At 44.7% G+C, this 18,553-nt stretch overlaps 1 protein-coding gene across 6 annotated transcripts; it reads left to right on the top strand.

Moving 5' to 3' along the window:
* The first annotated feature begins 3,960 nt into the window (after positions 1–3,960).
* lsm14aa (LSM14A mRNA processing body assembly factor a) lies at positions 3,961–15,571 on the top strand. 6 transcript variants are annotated; one of them, XR_010666650.1, is made up of 11 exons: positions 3,961–4,253; positions 6,133–6,296; positions 6,557–6,731; positions 7,488–7,823; positions 8,564–8,629; positions 8,904–9,086; positions 12,336–12,501; positions 12,629–12,667; positions 12,825–13,065; positions 13,278–13,873; positions 13,984–15,571. XR_010666650.1 is itself a non-coding variant. In XM_065956757.1 (10 exons), the coding sequence occupies exons 1-10, from the start codon at positions 4,133–4,135 to the stop codon at positions 13,299–13,301; spliced, it is 1,500 nt and encodes a 499-aa protein (XP_065812829.1). In that variant the 5' UTR covers positions 3,961–4,132; the 3' UTR covers positions 13,302–15,571. The 6 variants fall into 6 exon arrangements, 3 of the variants coding, with proteins under 3 accessions (XP_065812829.1, XP_065812828.1, XP_065812830.1); XR_010666649.1 differs by having other exon boundaries at positions 13,278–13,906; XR_010666648.1 differs by having other exon boundaries at positions 13,278–13,939.
* Positions 15,572–18,553: the final 2,982 nt, after the last annotated feature.

Genomic DNA, 18,553 nt, shown 5'->3' with positions numbered 1-18,553 from the left:
TTTTTACATTAAAGTTGTTTTCCTGTTTCATAACTGATAATGCTTTATATAGCATGGAAACAGGTCTCTTTAAGTGTTTTGTTTCTTGAATTTTGATCAGGTATTGTTCAATTAGGGAGCCACCTTTCTGCAGGTTGGTCCAGTTAGCGTGTGTAAGCAGAAAACTTCTTATCTGTAGATATCTGAAGAAGTCTGATCTTGGTAGGTCATAATCATTACATAACTGTTGAAATGTTTTGACTTCCGGGCCTCCCATAAGCTGATGAACAAAGCAGAGGTTAAGGTTCCTCCATGTTTCATATCCAACATCCAGTTTTAAGGGAACTCATTTTTTTAGATAAGCAATACTTGATAATGTTGATATCTCCCTAGGAAGACTGAAAGTTTGTTGGACCTCCCTCCATGCAAAAAGAGTTGTTTTTGACTATCTACCCAGAAATTCTTCCATCGTTTTACTTTCAGAGAATGGAATGTTTGCCAATGGTATTTGAATACATGTGGACTTCTCAATATTAAGCCATCTTGTATCCACACTGTCTGAAATCCAGACGGCCAGAGTTCTTAATTGGCAGGCCAACCAATAGTGCCTGAGATGAGAAAGTTCCCACCCTCCTTGTTGTTTGGACAGCTGTAAAACTTTATATCTGACGCGTGGGCGCCTTCCCTGCCAAACGAACCTTGAAATGAGGCGATCTACAATTGTAAACATATTTTTTGGTGGTATAAGAGGCAGGGTTGAAAATAGAAATAGCAGCCGAGGTAAAACATTCATCTTAACAGTCTCTATTCTACCTGAGAGAGTAAGGGGACGCACCATCCATCTTTTAAGGTCTGCTGAAAGTTTTTCAATTAGTTTTTTATCATTTAAAACATAGAGTTTATCTAAATTCTGTGATATAGTGGTGCCGAGATATGTTATACCTTCTTTGGGTCATTTAAAGGAGAATGACGTTTCCATTTGGTCTGTGATAAGCAAATTCAGCGCTATAGCTTCTGTTTTGTTAACATTAACTTTATATCCTGAAAGACTACTGAATTTAGCTAAACAATTCATCAATCTCAGGATGGAGTTTATAGGGTCTGATATGTACATTAGAACGTCGTCAGCATATAGTGAGATTTTAGGATTTCATTGCAAATTTCTATCCCTTTAACTAATTTACTATCTCTTATCACCTGTGCCAGTGGTTCAATTGATAGAGCAAATAGGAGAGGTGATAATGGGCACCCTTGACATGTTCCTCTAGCTAAAAGAAAAGGCTGAGACATATGCCCATTGACTCTGACAATACTTTGGGGGGTCTTGTACAGCAGTTTTATCCACCTGGTGAAATTAGGACCAATGTATCTATGGTTTTAAACAAAAAGGGCCAGGAAACACGGTCAAATGCCTTTTCTGCGTCCACTGCCAGTATCATGCATGGTTCTGGATAGTTTACACTGTGCTCTATAACATTAAGCAGTCTTCGAATGTTATCAGGTAAATGGCGACCCACTATATAGCCTGTCTGATCTGGGTGTATTACAGAATTTATTACAGATTTCACTCTCTTCGCTAATATTGATGTTAACAATTTACAATCTCTATTTAATAATGCAATTGGCCTGTAGGATGCACAATCTGTATGATCTTTCTGTTGTTTAGGTATTACTGAGACTATCGCCTCCCTCCAGGCCAATGGCAACTCACCTTTCTCAAATGCAACAGCGTACGCTCTCTCAAGCATTGGACTAATGATGTCAATAAAAACTTTGTAAAATTCATTTGTGACTCCATGTGTACCTGGACTTTTGTTATTTTTTAGATTTCTAATTGCGTCTTTGATTTCATCTTCTGTTATGGGCTGTCTATAAACTCAGATGAGACGGAATCTATTTTAGGAAGTTTTAAGTCTTTTAGATAGAAATTAATATTTTCTAAATTACTTTCATTATTTTGGTCAGAATACAACTCTCTATAAAATTTAGCAAAAGCCTCTGAAATGTCATTCGGTTTGTACAGAAAGTGTCAGGGCTATTACTTTGAATTTATTGAACTGTTGTGAGGTTACATTGTTTTCTAACCTGAAATGCCAGGAGGTGGCTAGCTCTGTTTCAGTTTTCATAATATTTTTGTTTGTTTAAATTTCTTTCAAGATTTTTAAGGTCCAATTTAGCCTCTTTGCGCTTATGTTAATTTTCCCTGGACATGTTTTCTTTATGTTGTTTTTCTAGCTTATTTACTTTTTCTTCCAGTTCTATTCATTTTGCTTCCCATATATTTTTTAGAATTGAAGCAAGTTTAATTATTTTGCCTCTCAGTGCCACTTTTGCTCCTTCCCAAAGTAAAATTGGGGATATATCTTTGTTGTTATGGTCTAGATGAAAACCAAATTCATCTCTTAAAGCAGCCTGAAACGACAATATTCCCAATAGGGAGGTATTCAGCCTCCATGTACTAGAGACGACTGCTCGTCCCACATCCCAAACCATAGACACTGGTGCATGGTCCGACAGGGTTATATTATGAATTTTGCATTCTAATGCTCTATAAAATTCACTCCTGGCAATAAAAAAAAGTATCAATCCTAGAGTATGTGGAGTGAGGGTGGGAATAAAATGTATAATCCCTATTCCTTGGATGTAGATTTCTCCAAATATCCATAAAGCCAAGCTCCTCTCAACTATTTTTAAGAGCCCTACTCATTGTCGTCTGACTTTGATTTGAAGTAGAGCTTTTATCTAGAAATGGGTCATATATGCTATTGAAATCTCCTCCCATCAGTAAGATCCCTTGCGATTTCTCTACCACTAGATCAAATATAGTTTTGATAAACTGTGGGCTATTTTCATTAGGGACATACACATTTAACATTGACACCCAAACTCCATTTACAGTTCCAGTAAAGTTCAAAACCTATCTACCCTCTTGGTCCTTAAATGAAGAGTCACAATTGAATTGGACTGATCTGTGTATCAAGATTGCTACCCCCCTTCTTCATCCAGATATATGAGAGGAATAAAACATTTGGGAGGGCCAAGTTTTAGTTCGTTTTTCATGCTCATTGTCAGATAGATGTGTCTCTTGTAGGTAGGCAATTTTACAATGCAGTTGTTTCAGTTTGAACCGTTTTTAATAAGGTGACGCAATAACATGACAAACTTAATGAGTGACATAGAGATAAAACAAGAGTAAGAATCCTGCTGTGATCCACTTCCAGACCACTAAGGAGTAGCACTTCAATTGTATCACTTGGTGATTTACAGTTTAGTTTGTTGTTGTTGTTACTGTTATGTCTGCTGATTATCACCTTCCTCAATTCACTATCTTTGGGTAGGGATGGAGGTCATCAGTTATTGGCAAGTGCTCAACCTGCCGGGGAACCCCTACCCCATCTCTTTTAACATATTGACGTTTTGTATTATTATAGGCTCTGAAGCGGGGTCAGAGAGAAACCACTTCTTTATGTCCAGTACACACAGACACATGTCCCAAGACTCTCTTTATTGAGTGGATGTATTTGTTTATGAACTGGATGTTGGTTAATTGACATAGTGGAACATTTGATTGATTTCGAGTTAAAATGTCTGAATAAATCCATGTGTGATGGGTCGGACACAAAAATAAAGTATTCATTCATGGGTCGCCGGTAGCGGATGGTGCGTGCGTCCAATGTATGGAGACTGTGGTCCCCTAGATGGGTGGCCCGGGTTGTAATCTAGCTTTGAGCTCCTTAACTGCATTATGTTCCTCTCTCACTCACCCTGATGTCCCACTCTATCCACGATTCTGTCTCTAAATAAAGGCATAAAAAGCCCCAAAATAAACAATAAATTGACAATAAAGTTTACTTTATTAAATTCAAATGCAGCTGACCAAAAACAAACATTATATCTGTTTCTGTTCTATCTGGCACAGATCTAGAGCTCCTGGCTGAACGTAATCGCGCGATACTATGAGTTCCCGTTAGCCCCCGCGCTCAGAGCCTTTCGATGGAGGATGAGGTAGCCATGTTGTAGCGGGGAGAAGAGCAGGTCTGTACGAGGGACAAAGCGGATATATTCAGCGTAGAATCGGTTCAGTTCGGCCCCACGGTTCGTCGGGACCGTCCATCCTGCCCTCTGATCGGACTGAAACCTTCCAGCAGGCACCATGAGCGGCGGGACGCCTTACCTGGGCAGTAAAATCAGCCTGATCTCGAAGGCCGAGATCCGCTACGAAGGGATCCTGTACACCATCGACACCGAGAACTCCACGGTGGCTCTGGCTAAAGGTAACCCGCTAATGCTAACGCGGCTAGTGTGGAGCTGCTGTTGTTGTCGTGTCTCTGAGGGACACACCTCCGCTCTTAAAGTCAGGACCGTCTTAAAAAGTGACGTTTAAAGACGAGACGACCCGCGTGAAGCCTCCAGAGCGCACAGGTGATCTCAACACCCCCCCACCACCCACGTGAACTCGAGAACATCATCCAGGTGGATTCAGGCTAATGCTAACGAGCCGCAGAGATGTCACTGATGCTGTTAGCAAACACACGTCACTACTAACGACGTCAATGAAAACTACCGATTACATGAAGCTTTAATTAGCATCAGAGCTATAGAGGCTAACATCATGAGTCAGCTAACATCTATTAAACTTCATTAATATCACATTTATTTACTTCAGACTCAAATTATTAACCGGCCTTTATTTTGAAATCTACTTGCTTTTATTTTGAAATTAACTTGTCTTACAATAATCTTGCTTTTATTTTGAAATTAACTTGTCTTCTTACAATAATCTTGCTTTTATTTTGAAATTAACTTGTCTTCTTACAATAATCTTGCTTTTATTTTGAAATAAACCATCTTTTCTTTTTAAATTAACCATCCTTTATTTTGAATATAGCAAGCCTTTATTTTGAAATTGACTTGCTTTTATTTTGAAAATATTAAACTTAGCTTTTGACATTTCCATTATGCTTTATTTTAAAATTATTCTTCCTCTTTGTTTTTATCAGCCTTTATTATTTCGAAATTAACCAGCCTTTATTTAAAAAAATATGAATCCTTTATTTTGAAATGAACCCCTTCAGGGCTGCCACACACCAAACAGAAAACAAAGAGCAAGTGTGGATGAAAAGCGTCTCATTAAAGTTGTCGTTCATTAAGTTTCTGACCCTTTCCGAAAAGCCACAGTTCAGTAGGCAGTACGTACTTTTCAGTAGGGAGTTTCAGTATACTGAAGTCTTGTGGTCATTCAGTAGGCATTTTTTGTCTCCACCTCAGTATACTGAACATTTCAAGAACTTGCTTTCAGGAAATGAATTGTATTTTACCACCCACAATGCTGTGAAAAATTAAATGTAAATCGTCACGTCCGCCTCCAAATCAAAACAAACAAGCGTGGATTAATTGAATCAATTCTTAATCTAGAGTTAAAGTCCCGTCTGAAATCACGACTTTAAATTAACAACATAAAATGTAACAAATATCTGCATTATTATAAAACCTTTCTCCCTCTATTTAAATAATGATTTCACTATTTAAATGCGTCTTTATTGGTTTATTTTACTTTACTGTATATTACTGTCTTTCATTTGTACTTTTCTAAATGTACTGTATTTAATATTCAATTTATTTAATCTGTCTTTTACTTGATCTACGTTGTTATATTGTTTTTTTTTTACCTGACTCTATGCGCATTACTCTTCTTGAATAAAGCTAAACAAACAAAAAAACGGGTGGATGCGGCCGGTTCGGGAAACGTAAATGACGCCACTTCCATACTGAATGAATCAGACGAAGTAGGGACAAATATCTGGCTACTGAATAGTAGGTACTAAACAGTATACAACACGGATAGTAGGTACTGTCTACTGACAGATTGAGTAGGTACTTGGCAATTCGGATGCATCCTCTGTTTTAATTAAAGGTCGTATTGTTTGATGTTGACTTGCTGACGGGCAGGGCGCATGTGTTGTTTCATCACCAAATCACAGCGCCAGCTACTGGCCTGCATGAATACTGCAGTGTTTAGTTTGTTTGGTGCATTCTTTCAGTGGGTCGTTGTCGTGGAAACGCGACATAAGGCAATAACATGAACTTTATTAAACAATGTTTAAATCACAATGTGAGCTTGCTTCAACCTGCGGTCCATGTCCTCTTTGACAGTCCGCTCCTTCGGCACCGAGGACCGGCCCACTGACCGGCCCATCCCCCCTCGAGATGACACCTTTGAGTACATCATCTTCAGAGGCAGCGACATCAAGGACCTGACGGTGTGCGAGCCGCCCAAGCCGACATGCTCTCTGCCTCAGGACCCGGCGATAGTCCAGGTAAACCCCGGCGCTCAGATGTGCAAAGTGTTGGTGCTTCAGGTAGCAGCGTTAAACCTCTCCTCTCTCGCCTCCTCCTCTTCCTCCTTTCTCTCTCCCGGCATCCTTTCTCCTCTCTCTCCTCTCGCTTTCTCCTCCTCTTCCTCTCTCTCCTCTCGCTTCCTCCTCCTCCTCTCTCTCTCTCTCTTCTCCTCCTCCTCCTCTCTCTCTCTCTCTCCTCCCCCTCCTCCTCTCTCTCTCCTCTTCCTCCTCCTCCACAGTCGTCCATGAGCTCCAGCTCCTTGTCTTCTGCTGCTGCTGCTCCGACTCCGTTCCAATCCGCTGGCTCCTACGGCCTCTTCAACCGAGCTCCTGTTCCGGCCTACAACCAGTTCACCGCCAGCCCCCTGGTGTCCCCCCAGTTTGGACCTGTTGGTGTTGGTAAGCACACAGCAGGTTTGTGGCGTATTAAACATTATTTGTTTGTCTGTTTTGTAGATCTAAGGGGGGCAGGGGGAGCATGATGACCCAGGGTTCAGGGTCTGCTCTTGTCTCCTGGTCCACGAAAATCACGCCAAAGAAACAGAGGAAGCGGGACTCGTGGCGTCATAGTGATATTAAACATTCTACTCTAACACAGATGTTTCCGGAGCATGCTCATTGAACTCGTTCACAGTGAGGGTGAGATGGAGCGTGAAGAGGGCGCTGAGTCTGAAGGCAAAGCTCTGGATTCACCGCTCAAGCTTCGTTCTGACCCTCACCTGAGGTCATGAGCTTTGAGTAGTGACAGAAAGATCAAAGATACAAGCATCTGAAATGAGTTTCCTCTGGAGGGCGTCTGCACTCAGAGGGAGGGGGAGGAGCTTAGACATTCAAGTGGAGGGACTTAGACATTCATGGGGAGGGGCTTAGACATTCAGGGGGATTGGCTTCGACCTTCAGGGGAGGGGCTTAGACATTCAGGGGAGGGGCTTAGACATTCAGGGGAGGGGCTTAGACATTCAGGGGGAGCTCAGAGCAGAGCCGCGACTCCTTCACATCGAAAGGACGGCAGACTCATTTTTGTGTTCATGTGCTGTTAGCTCCGCCCCTTTTATGTAAAGATGGGCTCACTAATACTGTGTCTCATCGCTGCTGCTGAGCCAATCAGTGCTCACTAATACTCTGGTTGATTTCAGTCATCATCAGTAACACTGACACTTCACTCTTCAGGTCGCAGCAGCCCCAGTCTGGACCCTCTGAGGAAGAGTCCCACCCTCGAGCAGGTGATCCAAACCGCCTCATCGGCCCCCACCGCCGCCCCCTCTGCTCCAGCCCCTGGCCTGGGGCGCAGGAGCCCCGCCCATGCTCGCACAGCCCCCTCCACGGCGGGCCAGGGAGGGCAGAAGGTGCAGCAACAGCAGGACGGTGTGGACACGAGGAGGGGTGAGACTATCAGGGGAGGCCGCAGCAGCTGGTCTGCACCCCGAACCATCTCCGCCTCTCACATCAGTGCTGTAGATAGAGCGTCAGCTGCAGGCCCCGCCCACTCTGTCTTTAGCCATGCAGGTGAGACTCAGGTGTATTTCTGCTGTTCTGTTTGTGTTTCCATCCTGGGCGCTCTGAAATGTTTTTAATGTTTTTATTCACATCCGTGCTCAAAGTGTCGCCATGACAACAGGATTTAGACTCTGAAAGACGATACCTGTTTGTTACCACGGCAACAAAAGAAGTTGTTGTAGACGCCGGATTTTCTATAATTTATGACTTCACTGATCGAACATGGCAGACAGACGCAGGCACAACATCGTTTTGTTTCATCTTGAGTCGGCTGCAGCGCTCACGGCTGCTCTCTCCTTCCATCAAACTCAAATGCTGTCCAGTCACCTGGACATGAGTTTCATCTTCTCGACGCTTGGCACGATGACGTCCACTAACGGGGTTAGTGCATGGTGTTATTTCTGCTTTAAGCTCACGAGGTGAAACACTGAATGTGTGTTTCTATGATTTGGAAGTTTAACGCCACAGACCTCAAACTGCTCGTCACGCCTTCGGAGTGATGTGTCCCTAGAGAGCCGCCCGAGCTGCAGTGATGGTGCTCGCTGCGTTTGCGGCGTGTATGTAGCTGGAGATGTGTGACGGGCATCAGGGTGGTTAGTATGACTCGTGTTGTAAAGCGTGCGGCATGCTCAGGCCTGCTGGTCATTTCCTGTGTGTGATCCGTCACGCTCTCCTCCAGAGGTTGCTCATGGTGTTTCCTGTGTGATGGCAGGAAGCTAGCGGACACTAAACAGACTCTGCTGTTCCAGGCGCAGACGGCCCCAAAGCGGTGAAAGGCGAGTGTGAGCAGGCGCGAGGCGAAGGCGGGGAGCCTGGTAAACAGCCCTCTGCATGCTCGTCTCCTCCACTCATCCCTCATCACGCTCTCTGTGACCGTGTGTCCACGTTCTGCTCATGTCAACACAGTGGAGACGATGGCGACTCAGCCGCTCCCACAATGCATTTCCTCCATGTTTGTTTCTGCAGTGGCGTTTATTGATTCTCCGTCACGCCGTCAGCTCTGTGGACGTGTCCTTTGCTCCTTCATGTGTTTGTGTTGACTGGTGTTTCTTATCAAACAGCTGATGTTTATTTTGATTCTCCCTCTAGCGGCTCAGGGAGCACCGGCCAACCGGCGTGTGCGAGGCAGTGGCTACCGTGGAAGAGGGCGCTTTAATGTTCGCCGAGACGGACCGATGAAGTTCGAGAAGGACTTTGACTTTGAGAGTGCCAATGCCCAGTTCAACAAGGAGGAGATCGACAAAGAGTTTCAGAGCAAGCTGAAGCTGAAAGGTGAGATAGCTTTTCATCGCTTCTCCCTCACCGACCAATCAGAATCAAGAAGGGGCAGGACAATGGCGGAGGAGACGCTGGTCTGCCTCGTGTTTTGGAGGGAACAGTTTCAGGAGCGGCTGCTGATGTCAGGACACGATATTAAAACACACCTGACAGTCACAGCAAGGGGAGGAGGAGGTTCATCTCCCCTCCTCTTCCCTTCTCCTCTGTCCTCATCTCCCCTCCTCTTCCCTTCTCCTCTGTCCTCATCTCCCCTCCTCTTCTCTTCTCCTCTGTCCTCATCTCCCCTCCTCTTCTCTTCTCCTCTGTCCTCATCTCTCCCCCTGTCTCCTCCTCTCTCCTCTCCCCTCTCCTCCTCCCCCATTCTATCTCCTCGTCTTCCCTCCTCTCTCCTGTCTCTTAGTCCTCGCACGAGTAGCGCTCTGACACTGAGGTCGTGAGCGCTGCAGTCTGTGCGTCCCATGTATGGAGGCTGTAGTCCTCCAAGCGGGCAGCGCAGGATCGAATCCGGCCTGTGGCTCCTTTCCCGCATGTCAGTCCCCCCCATCTCTCTCTCTCTCTCTCTCTCTCTCTCTGTGTCTCTCTCTCTCTCTCTCAATTCAATTCAAATGAGCTTTATTGGCATGACAGATCAACAATCCATGTTGCTAAAGCAGTACAGGAAATAAATGTTGATCAACAAATGATTACAATATATACAGTATACAAATATAATAAATATAAATGAAAAACATTAAGAATAATATGAATTATTTTTACGGTGTATTTCTAAGAAACATTAAGTGTATTTTGTCTTAGTATGTGACAGTCATGAACATATTTAGTAGCTCGTACTGCACACAGACTTTTCTCTCCACATAGATAGAGCAGCTTCTAAGGATCAGGGAGATGGAGAAAGTCAGGATATTTATTATAAATGTAATCAAAGAGAGCTTCTCTTAAATCTTTATACATGTCACAGTGTAGGAGGAAGTGAGATTCTGTCTCCACTTGTCCTTGATGGCAGAGTGAACACAGCCTGGCCTCTCCGGTTAACCAGTTCTGTCTGTAACAGCCTGTTTCTATGGTCAGACTGTGTCCACTCAGTCTGTACATCATCATCGTTTTCCTTAGTTTCACATCCCTCACTGTGTTCAGGTACTCTGCCAGCTTGTACTCTCTGTTTAGGCTCAAATAGAATTCTAATTTACTTTGTGATTTGGTGCTTTCCTTCCAATATTTGATATAATTGTCTTTTTGTTTTGAGATAATTTTGTTTTGGATTGTTTGGGGTGTGTCCTGAAGCCCTGGTGTTTGAGGGCGGAGCTTCAGGATCAGCTGGCAGAGGGGACTCTTAACTGGGTTCAGCTCTTGGCACTGAAGGGCTTTGAACTGGTAGGAGTGGCGGTCACTGGATTGGAGGTGTTTATAGAATGTGATGGCTCTCTTTTGGATGTTAATGATTAAAGGGTATTGGCCGAGTTCTGCCCTGCATGCATTACTGGCCGTGTGTCTGTGGACTCTCAGGATGTTTCTACACAGTTCTGCTTGCAGGGCTTCCAGCAGGGTTTTTTCCCCATTTGGGGAAGTCGTGGTTGGTTAATGGGCCCCATACTTCACTACCATATAAAATGATTGGGTCTATTATTGAATTGAGAATTTTGAGCCAGGTCCTAATTGGAATGTCAATCTGAATTTTTCTTTTGATGGCTTAGAAAGTCCTTCTTCCTCTCTTTCAGCTCATTCACAGCCATGCCAAAATGTCCAGTGAGAGTGATGACTAAGCCGAAATATGTGTATTGTTTGGTGTGCTGGATTTCTATGTTTCCTAATGTGAATGTGTTTCTCTGAGAGTTGGATCTGCTTTGGAAGGTCATTATTTTGTTCTTGTTCATATTGACAGTAAGTGCCCATGTTTGGTTGAACTTGTGGAGAATGTCCAGGCTCTGCTGTAAACCCTCTGGGGAGGGAGACAGGAGAACCAGGTCATCAGGAAACATCAGACATTTGACCTCTGTGTCCTGCAGGGTCACACCAGGAGCTGTGGACTTCTGCAGTTGTTCTGTGAATGTATTCATATATATGTTAAAGAGGGTTGGGCTCATGTTGCAGCCCTGTTTCACCCCATGGTACTGCCTGAAATAATTTGTTTTTTTTTCCAATTTTAATTGCACATCTGTTATTTAAATACATGGTTTTAATTAAATCATCACCACTTTCTAGTAATCGGTAAAAGAGTCCTTCATGCCAAATTGAGTCAAAGGCCTTCCTGAAGTCTATATATTTTTTTATTTTGGTGTACATGGTGGTTAATGAGCTTGAGGTATGAATCCAATCTGACTTTTATGCAGGACGTTGCTTTTAAGAAGTCAGTGGTCCGGGAGTTTATGATGCTGCAGAGCACTTTGCCCAAAGTAGTTCTGAGGGTCACTTTTGTCACCAAGTTTAAATATTGGTGTAATAAGACCTTGACTCCAACTCTCAGGGAACTATCCCACACTCACATTGAATAATTTGAGAATTGCCAATTGGAATTGTTCTGTGCTGTATTTTAGCATTTTGTTCAGTATGCCATCAGGGCCACATGCTTTTTTGTTTTTGAGGGTCTTTAATTTAGTTTTCAGGTGGTTTTCAAATTAACAGGGAGATGTAGGGGGTTTTGGTAGTCTTTGATGACCAGTTCCATATTTTGTAGTTTTTCTAGTATTTTAATGGTTTCAGAGTCAGTTCCTGGTGGTTTAGGGACTGGAAATGTTCTATGGATTATATGATATCTATCTCTCTCTCTCCCCCCCCCCCCCCCCCCCCCCCTCTCCCTCTCTGTCTCGCCCTCTCTCTGTCTCACTCTCTCTCCCTGTCTCTATGTCTCTCTCTCTTTCTCTCTCTGTCTGTCTCTCTCTCTCTCTCTCTCTCCTCTCTCTCTCTCTCTCTCGTCTCTCTCTCTCTCTCTCTCCCCCCCTCTCTCTCTCTTTCTCTCTCTGTCTCTCTCTCTGTCTGTCTCTCTCTCCTCTCTCCGTCTCTGTCTCTCTCTCCCTCTCTTTCTCTCTCTGTCTCTCTCTCTGTCTGTCTCTCTCTCCTCTGTCTGTCTCTCTCTCTCTCTCTCTCTCCGTCTCTGTCTCTCTCTCCCTCTCTTTCTCTCTCTGTCTCTCTCTCTGTCTGTCTCTCCCTCTCTCTCTCTCTCTCTCTCTCTCCGTCTCTATCTCTCTCTCTCTCTGTTTCTTATGTGTAAATAGTCGTGTTTCTTTTCTCATCTTTTCATCCTCTCAGACGAGAAGGCGGAGAAGGCGGTGAACGGGGAGGAGAAAGGCGACTCTGCTGTTGAAACTCAGAACAGCGAGGGGAACGCTGAAGAGGAGGGTGACCCGCTGGGACCCAACTGCTACTACGACAAGTCCAAGTCCTTCTTCGACAACATCTCATGTGACGACACCAGGTACGAGTCGGGGTCAGGTGGGCCTGTGGGTGAATGTTGAGAGGAGGAATGCAGACAGAAAGGACACGGTGACTCTGCACTTCTGTCTCTGCACGCAAAGAACTAATACACTCTGTTTGTCTTTCAGGAAAGCAAACGAGAAGTCTGGAGGCTCCGTGTTCCCAAGGTGAGTGGACGAGAGAGGGAGAGGGGGAGAGAGATAGAGAGGCCATACTAACCACAATGTTACCAGCTCCCCTATTGAGTGTGATTTAAAGTGTGTAAACTAACCCGGGGACTTTGTGATGGTTGTTTTTGTGACGCTCTTCCTCCTTCTCCTGCAGGGAGCGGAGGCAGACCTGGGCGGAGGAGAGGAGGATGAACGCCGAGACATTCGGCATCCCTCTCCGTCAGGGCAGAGGACGCGGAGGTTACCGCGGGCGGGGAGGGATGGGCTACCGTGGAGGGCGGGGTCGCTCGGCCAGCCGAGGGTCCTTTGGGCCACCACAGGGGGTCGGAGGCTACAGGGGAGGATACAGAGGAAACCAGGCGGGCCGCGAGTTTGCCGACCTTTCAGCGTACAGGGTAAGAGAGATACGAGACGTCACACACTTTATGGATTCTTCGATGTTGACGTTTTAAAGCAAACTGTTATTTTTAAGATCTTTAGCATCCAAACGTCCAGAAGAAGCATGAAGGGACCTGAAAGATGTTTGTTTGGGTTTGAAAAAGTCTTAAGTCAGACATTAGAAAGATTGTTTGTTTTAATCCAGCTTTGTTTGTTTGTTTTGTTTCAGAAGGACAACAAAGTGGCGGCGTAGAGAGAATGGACTGAAGCTTCTTCAGGCTTCAAAGGAAAACAGGAAGTTTGGGTTGCTATTTGTTGACTAAAATAATGAAGATTGTCTACTAGTTGTATATTTGTCACCAGCACTGAGGTAGACTGCTCGAACACGCCGATGGAGACGAGGAGGAGGCGGTTCATCTGAGAAACATTCAAAACAAGAAAAAAAGTCCAGATCTCTTCACGCTAACGTGACGGTGGCTGGAGTGTAAATGTCATTTTGTTTCTGGGATGTTTTTGTTCTTCATACTGATCTTCCCTGAACCTGTACTGATCCTGCTCTGTTAGCGTCCAGGTTACACTCACATACTTTATTTTGGGGGCGGAGTCACGGGGGCTCCGGCGCACCTTTCTAACATATTTTTCTACTCTCTCACGTAGGCTCACTCTCACGTCTCCTTCTTCTCGCCGTGCTCCTCGTTTCTGTTCTCGCTCGCCTCACTACGTGTCACGTTTCAGCTTTAGTGTCGGGAGCAGCGGGGCTCGTTTTTACTCGTTCACAGTTGGATTGTAGGTCACCATGAAGCTGCTGCGCCGTCAGAGCTGCAGGTTCATGAAGCTGCTGCGCCTTCAGAGCTGCAGGTTCATGAAGCTGCTGCGCCTTCAGAGCTGCAGGTTCATGTAGCTGCTGCGCCGTCAGAGCGCCGTCAGAGCTGCAGGTTCATGAAGCTGCTGCGCCGTCAGAGCTGCAGGTTCATGAAGCTGCTGCGCTCCGATGTGTCTAAACTAGCGTCTCACTTCTCAAATATTCAAACTCAAAGAACTTCAAAGAGAAGGAGCAGGCAGGTGTTCAGTCGTAGTTTCTTTAGATGTTAATTTATCCTCAGCTGATTTGTTTCTCATTGTGATGTTGTGAACCAATCACAGCACAGAAAACTAAGAAGTGTTTTTTTTATATTTCCCTGATGTTCTGAAGAGAGAAAACGTCTTCATGACGAGATCAGAAGAAAATTTCCCTTCGATAGATCGAAGAATGTCCCGGAAGTCGTCATCCTTTTACAATAAACAAACAAACAGTAAATAAATAAAAACAGCATCAATGAAGTGATGTAAACAAAGGTCGATCAGAGCTGAAGGATCGTCCTCGCAGCGCCTGATTGGCTGCTGCAGGATGACCTCGTCTCTAAATATTTACTTTGAATCAGAGAAACATGAAACACTTGTTTGGCTTCTCAGATCGTCACCTTCGTTACAAAGATAAACTTTATACTGAGTCATTCTGACCTTCATCTTCACGCTCGCTCCTCCAGGTACAATCACTCGTTCAGAGTGTGCGTGCGGCGTGCGTGGTCCTTCGTGACTCACTTTCCGTCTTGAATGCTTTAAAGGTTTCCTCTGGTCGCCTCTTTAATAAACGACCCCTCAGCTCGCTAGCTTCACGCTCAGCGAATGATAGAAACACGGTTTAAAACCTCTGTCTGATGAAGTCCCCCGGCGCCATCCTGCCCTGGCATTATAAGTACTTCTAGACGTGGACTTGCACTTTGAAAAGGCGAGGAGAAGTCCGTCCTGACTTCATTTTGTCGACCTTAAAAAATAGAAATCTGTAATATTTATTAGTTCTGTTCTTAAAGACGAATCTGAACGTTTGACTCCGTTTCTCTCCACGCCACTTGCTCCGGTTTTAAAGGTTATTCAAAATATCTTCAGAATCAAACCGTCAGCAATGGCAAGACATGCAGAGGCGTGGAGAACATTACGTGAAGATCAATCAGCTTTTGATGAATCAGCGTTTACAAGCGTCTGCACGCTGACCATGAATTAAATGCCTCTTAGTGTCCTCGCTGTTTGAAGACGTAACGTTTTAAACCACGGAGAGAAAGTACAGCTCGTTCTCTGACCGCAATTAAATCTAAAGATTCAATTCATCTCTTTTTATTTCTTCGTCAGACGATTTGAACGAAAGGCTCAGATTTGACGTCGGGCATTGCGGTGGCGTTGAGAGCAGGCGGGATGTGTAGGCGTGTGGGTGTCTGATGGCACTGTGCCCTTGACTTCCTGTCTGCTCTCAACAGCATGCGGCGCTCGTGTCTGTCGGTGGCCTCACGGCTCAGTCGACTCTGATTTGTTGATGCAATACGTGAAAGGAGCGTCCCCAGGTGATAAACGGCGAGCTGAGGCCGGTCGGGGTTTCTTTTTTTTAGCTTGACTTCCTGTTTGAACCTGTGGAGTCAGCATGGCGTCCTCCTCTGTGGGCCTCTGGGGTTTTTATTAAGAGCAAATAATAAATAAAACTGTTGTTCAATAGTCTCCGCCTCCGTCTCCTTCATGTGTCAAAGTTCATTAAACACCGAGTCCACGGCCCCGTCTGCAACCATCAACCGATCAGCACCTGAACTGTCTGCCAGATCAGAACCTACAACACTTCAATCAGCCTGGCGTGATCAGAACCTGGCCCGTCTTAAGGGGAAGGAAATACAGGATCTTTGTCCTGATGGGTCTGAAATCCTTCCTCCTGTGAATAAAGTTCATGTTGCTAAGCTGCAGATTAAAGCTCCATCATGATTTACAGAAACCGTTCTGTTTTGTGGATCACCTCCCTGCATCACCATGGTAACTTCAAATGATCTTATGTAGTCTTTATTTGGCACTAAGCGTTCTCCATATGCCCCACAGTCCTTTCATCATGAGCCCCCTTGTGGCAGATTTTATATATTGTGTTTCATGAGCTTTCTTTTGTTTTAAAATGTACGGAAGCCTTCTACAGTCAAACTTTAAACTAAAGCTGCTGCACAAAGGACTATTTTCATTTTCTGGCATGATTAACTCACATCAAGCTGATGCTGAAGTGTAAAATCCTGCAGTTCCTTGAGTGTCCACTAGAGGCTGGCTGCAGAAGCACAGGAAGTCACGTACACACCCATTCTAAAAAGCCTCTTTTTACAGCAGAGATCAACATGTTTACAGCTCCAAAACAAATTGGTCTAATTAGCTCATGTCTCGATCGACACACACTGTACGGTGGGGTGAATGTTTTGATGAATCATCAGTTTTGATGTATGTTTCAAAGGAACCACCATCATACCTGTGCCAAAGAAGTCCTCTCCATCCTGCTTCAATGACTATCGCCCTGTCGCATTAACCCCCATCCTAATGAAATGCTTTGAAAGGATAGTCATCTTGCCACAAATCTTGACCCGTTCCAGTTGCATACTGAGCCAACCAGTCCACTGAGGACGCAATCTGCTCTGCTCTCCACCCGGCTCTCACCCACTTAGACACAAAGACTCTTATGTGAGAATGCCGTTCATAGACTTCAGCTCAGCATTTAGCAATATCATACCACAACAGCTGATCTGGAAACTGGACCGACTGGGCTTCAGTATTCCCTCTGCAACTGGCTGCTGGACGTCCTCAGTGAGAGGCCACAAGCAGTACAGGTCAGCAACAACATCTCAAGCACCATCACACTAAGGACAGGGACACCCCAGGGATGTGTGCTCGGTCCGCTGCTCTTCACCCTGCTGACCCATGACTGCACACCTTGAGCACCACATTGTGAAGTTTGTGGATGACACAGCTGTAGTCTGTCCAACAATGATGAGACAAACTACAGGAAGGAGGTCAGCCATCTGACCACGTGTTGCAGAGACAACAACCTCCTGCATAATGTGGGCAAGACCAAGGAGACTGTCGTCGACTTCCGGAGAGGCCACAGGCAGCACCCCCCACTCACCATCAAAGGCTCTGCTGTGGACAGGGTGAGCAGCACTACATGTCTCGGGGTGCACGTCAGTGAGGACCTCTCCTGGAATAGCAACACTGCATCACTGGCCAAGAAAGGACAGTAGCGACTTTACTTCCTACGCAAACTGAAGAAGGCGAGAGCCCCCCCACCCATCATGTGCTCCTTCTACAGGGGCACCATCGAGAGCATCCTGACCAGCTGCATCACTTTGTGGTACAGGAACTGCACCACCCACAACCTCAAGACACTGCAGCGCTTAGTGAAGACAGCAGGAAAGATCATCCCTCCCTCCTGGACACCTACAACACCCCCCTCACCCGAGAAGCATCCATTGTTGTTTTTCTGAAAGCACATCTTTGCACATTATTTTGTATACCTGTTTTTTTTATCCTGTATATTTTGTATCATTGCATATATTTTAAAAACCTTTTTATTCTTTAGCTTGCATCGTGGTTCGGAGAGAAACGTTTTTTCGAACATATGGAAAAATTGACAATAAAGATCAATCAATCAATCAATCAATTTTTATTTGTATAGCGTCAACTCATAACAAGTGTTATCTCGGGAGCCTAAGAGAGCTCAAGAGCTCCCAGGAAAGTAGGTGGTTAGTGACTGAGATTTACAGATAGATACATGCAGTAATATGATGTACTGTATATGCACACAGAGAGAGAGAGAGAGAGAGAGAGAGAGAGAGAGGAGCTCAAGGTGCCAGTTCCCCCGGTAGTCTAAGCCTATAGCAGCATAACTAAGAGCTGGTCTACACCAGCACCAGCCCTAACTATAAGATTTATCAAAAAGGAAAGTTTTAAGTCTATTCTTACAAATACAGACTGTGTCTGCCTCCTGGACCTCGGCTGGAAGGCGGTTCCAGAGGAGAGGAGCCCGATAACTGAAGGCTTTACCTCCCATAGTACACTTAGAGACTGTAGGTACCACAAGCAGGCCTGCATTCTGGGACCGTAATGTTCTCGAGGGACGAGCACTAGTAGCTCCTTAAGATAAGATGGTGCCTGGCCATTTGAGCTTTGTAAGTGAGAAGAAGGATCTTGAATTCTATTCTAGACTGTATAGGGAGCCAGTGCAGAGAAGCCAACACAGGAGTAATGTGGTCCCTTTTCCTAGTTCTAGTCAGTACACGAGCTGCAGGGATCTGGACTAGTTGAAGAGTGACTCATCCGTTTTGATTTGATGAAGAATAGAATAGAATAGAACTTTATTTATCCACAAAGTGGAAAATTGTCTTTGGCTTCACAAGAACAAGACAGAAAAAACATTATGACAAACAAGACAACATTCAAGCACAGCAGGAAACCAGGAGAGTGCCTGTAGTCCTCGACAACATCACAGTCAGCATGGTTCAAGAATCTAAAATAATAATTTAGTATAATAATATGCCAGAGTTTTAAGACATTTCATAAAGTTATATGTTTAAAAACAGTAATTTCATAAAACAATGTGCAGTTAGAGTTGAGGGGGTTGTTTTTTCCTTTATGAATTTAATAATTTTATTGCATTTGGTACAAATTATTTTTTTATAA

This window comes from Labrus bergylta, chromosome 7 (assembly GCF_963930695.1).
Source record: "Labrus bergylta chromosome 7, fLabBer1.1, whole genome shotgun sequence".
Lineage (NCBI taxonomy): Eukaryota > Metazoa > Chordata > Actinopteri > Labriformes > Labridae > Labrus > Labrus bergylta.
The sequence above is the reverse complement of the archived record's forward strand: the minus strand, read 5'-3'. Positions and strand labels throughout refer to the sequence as shown.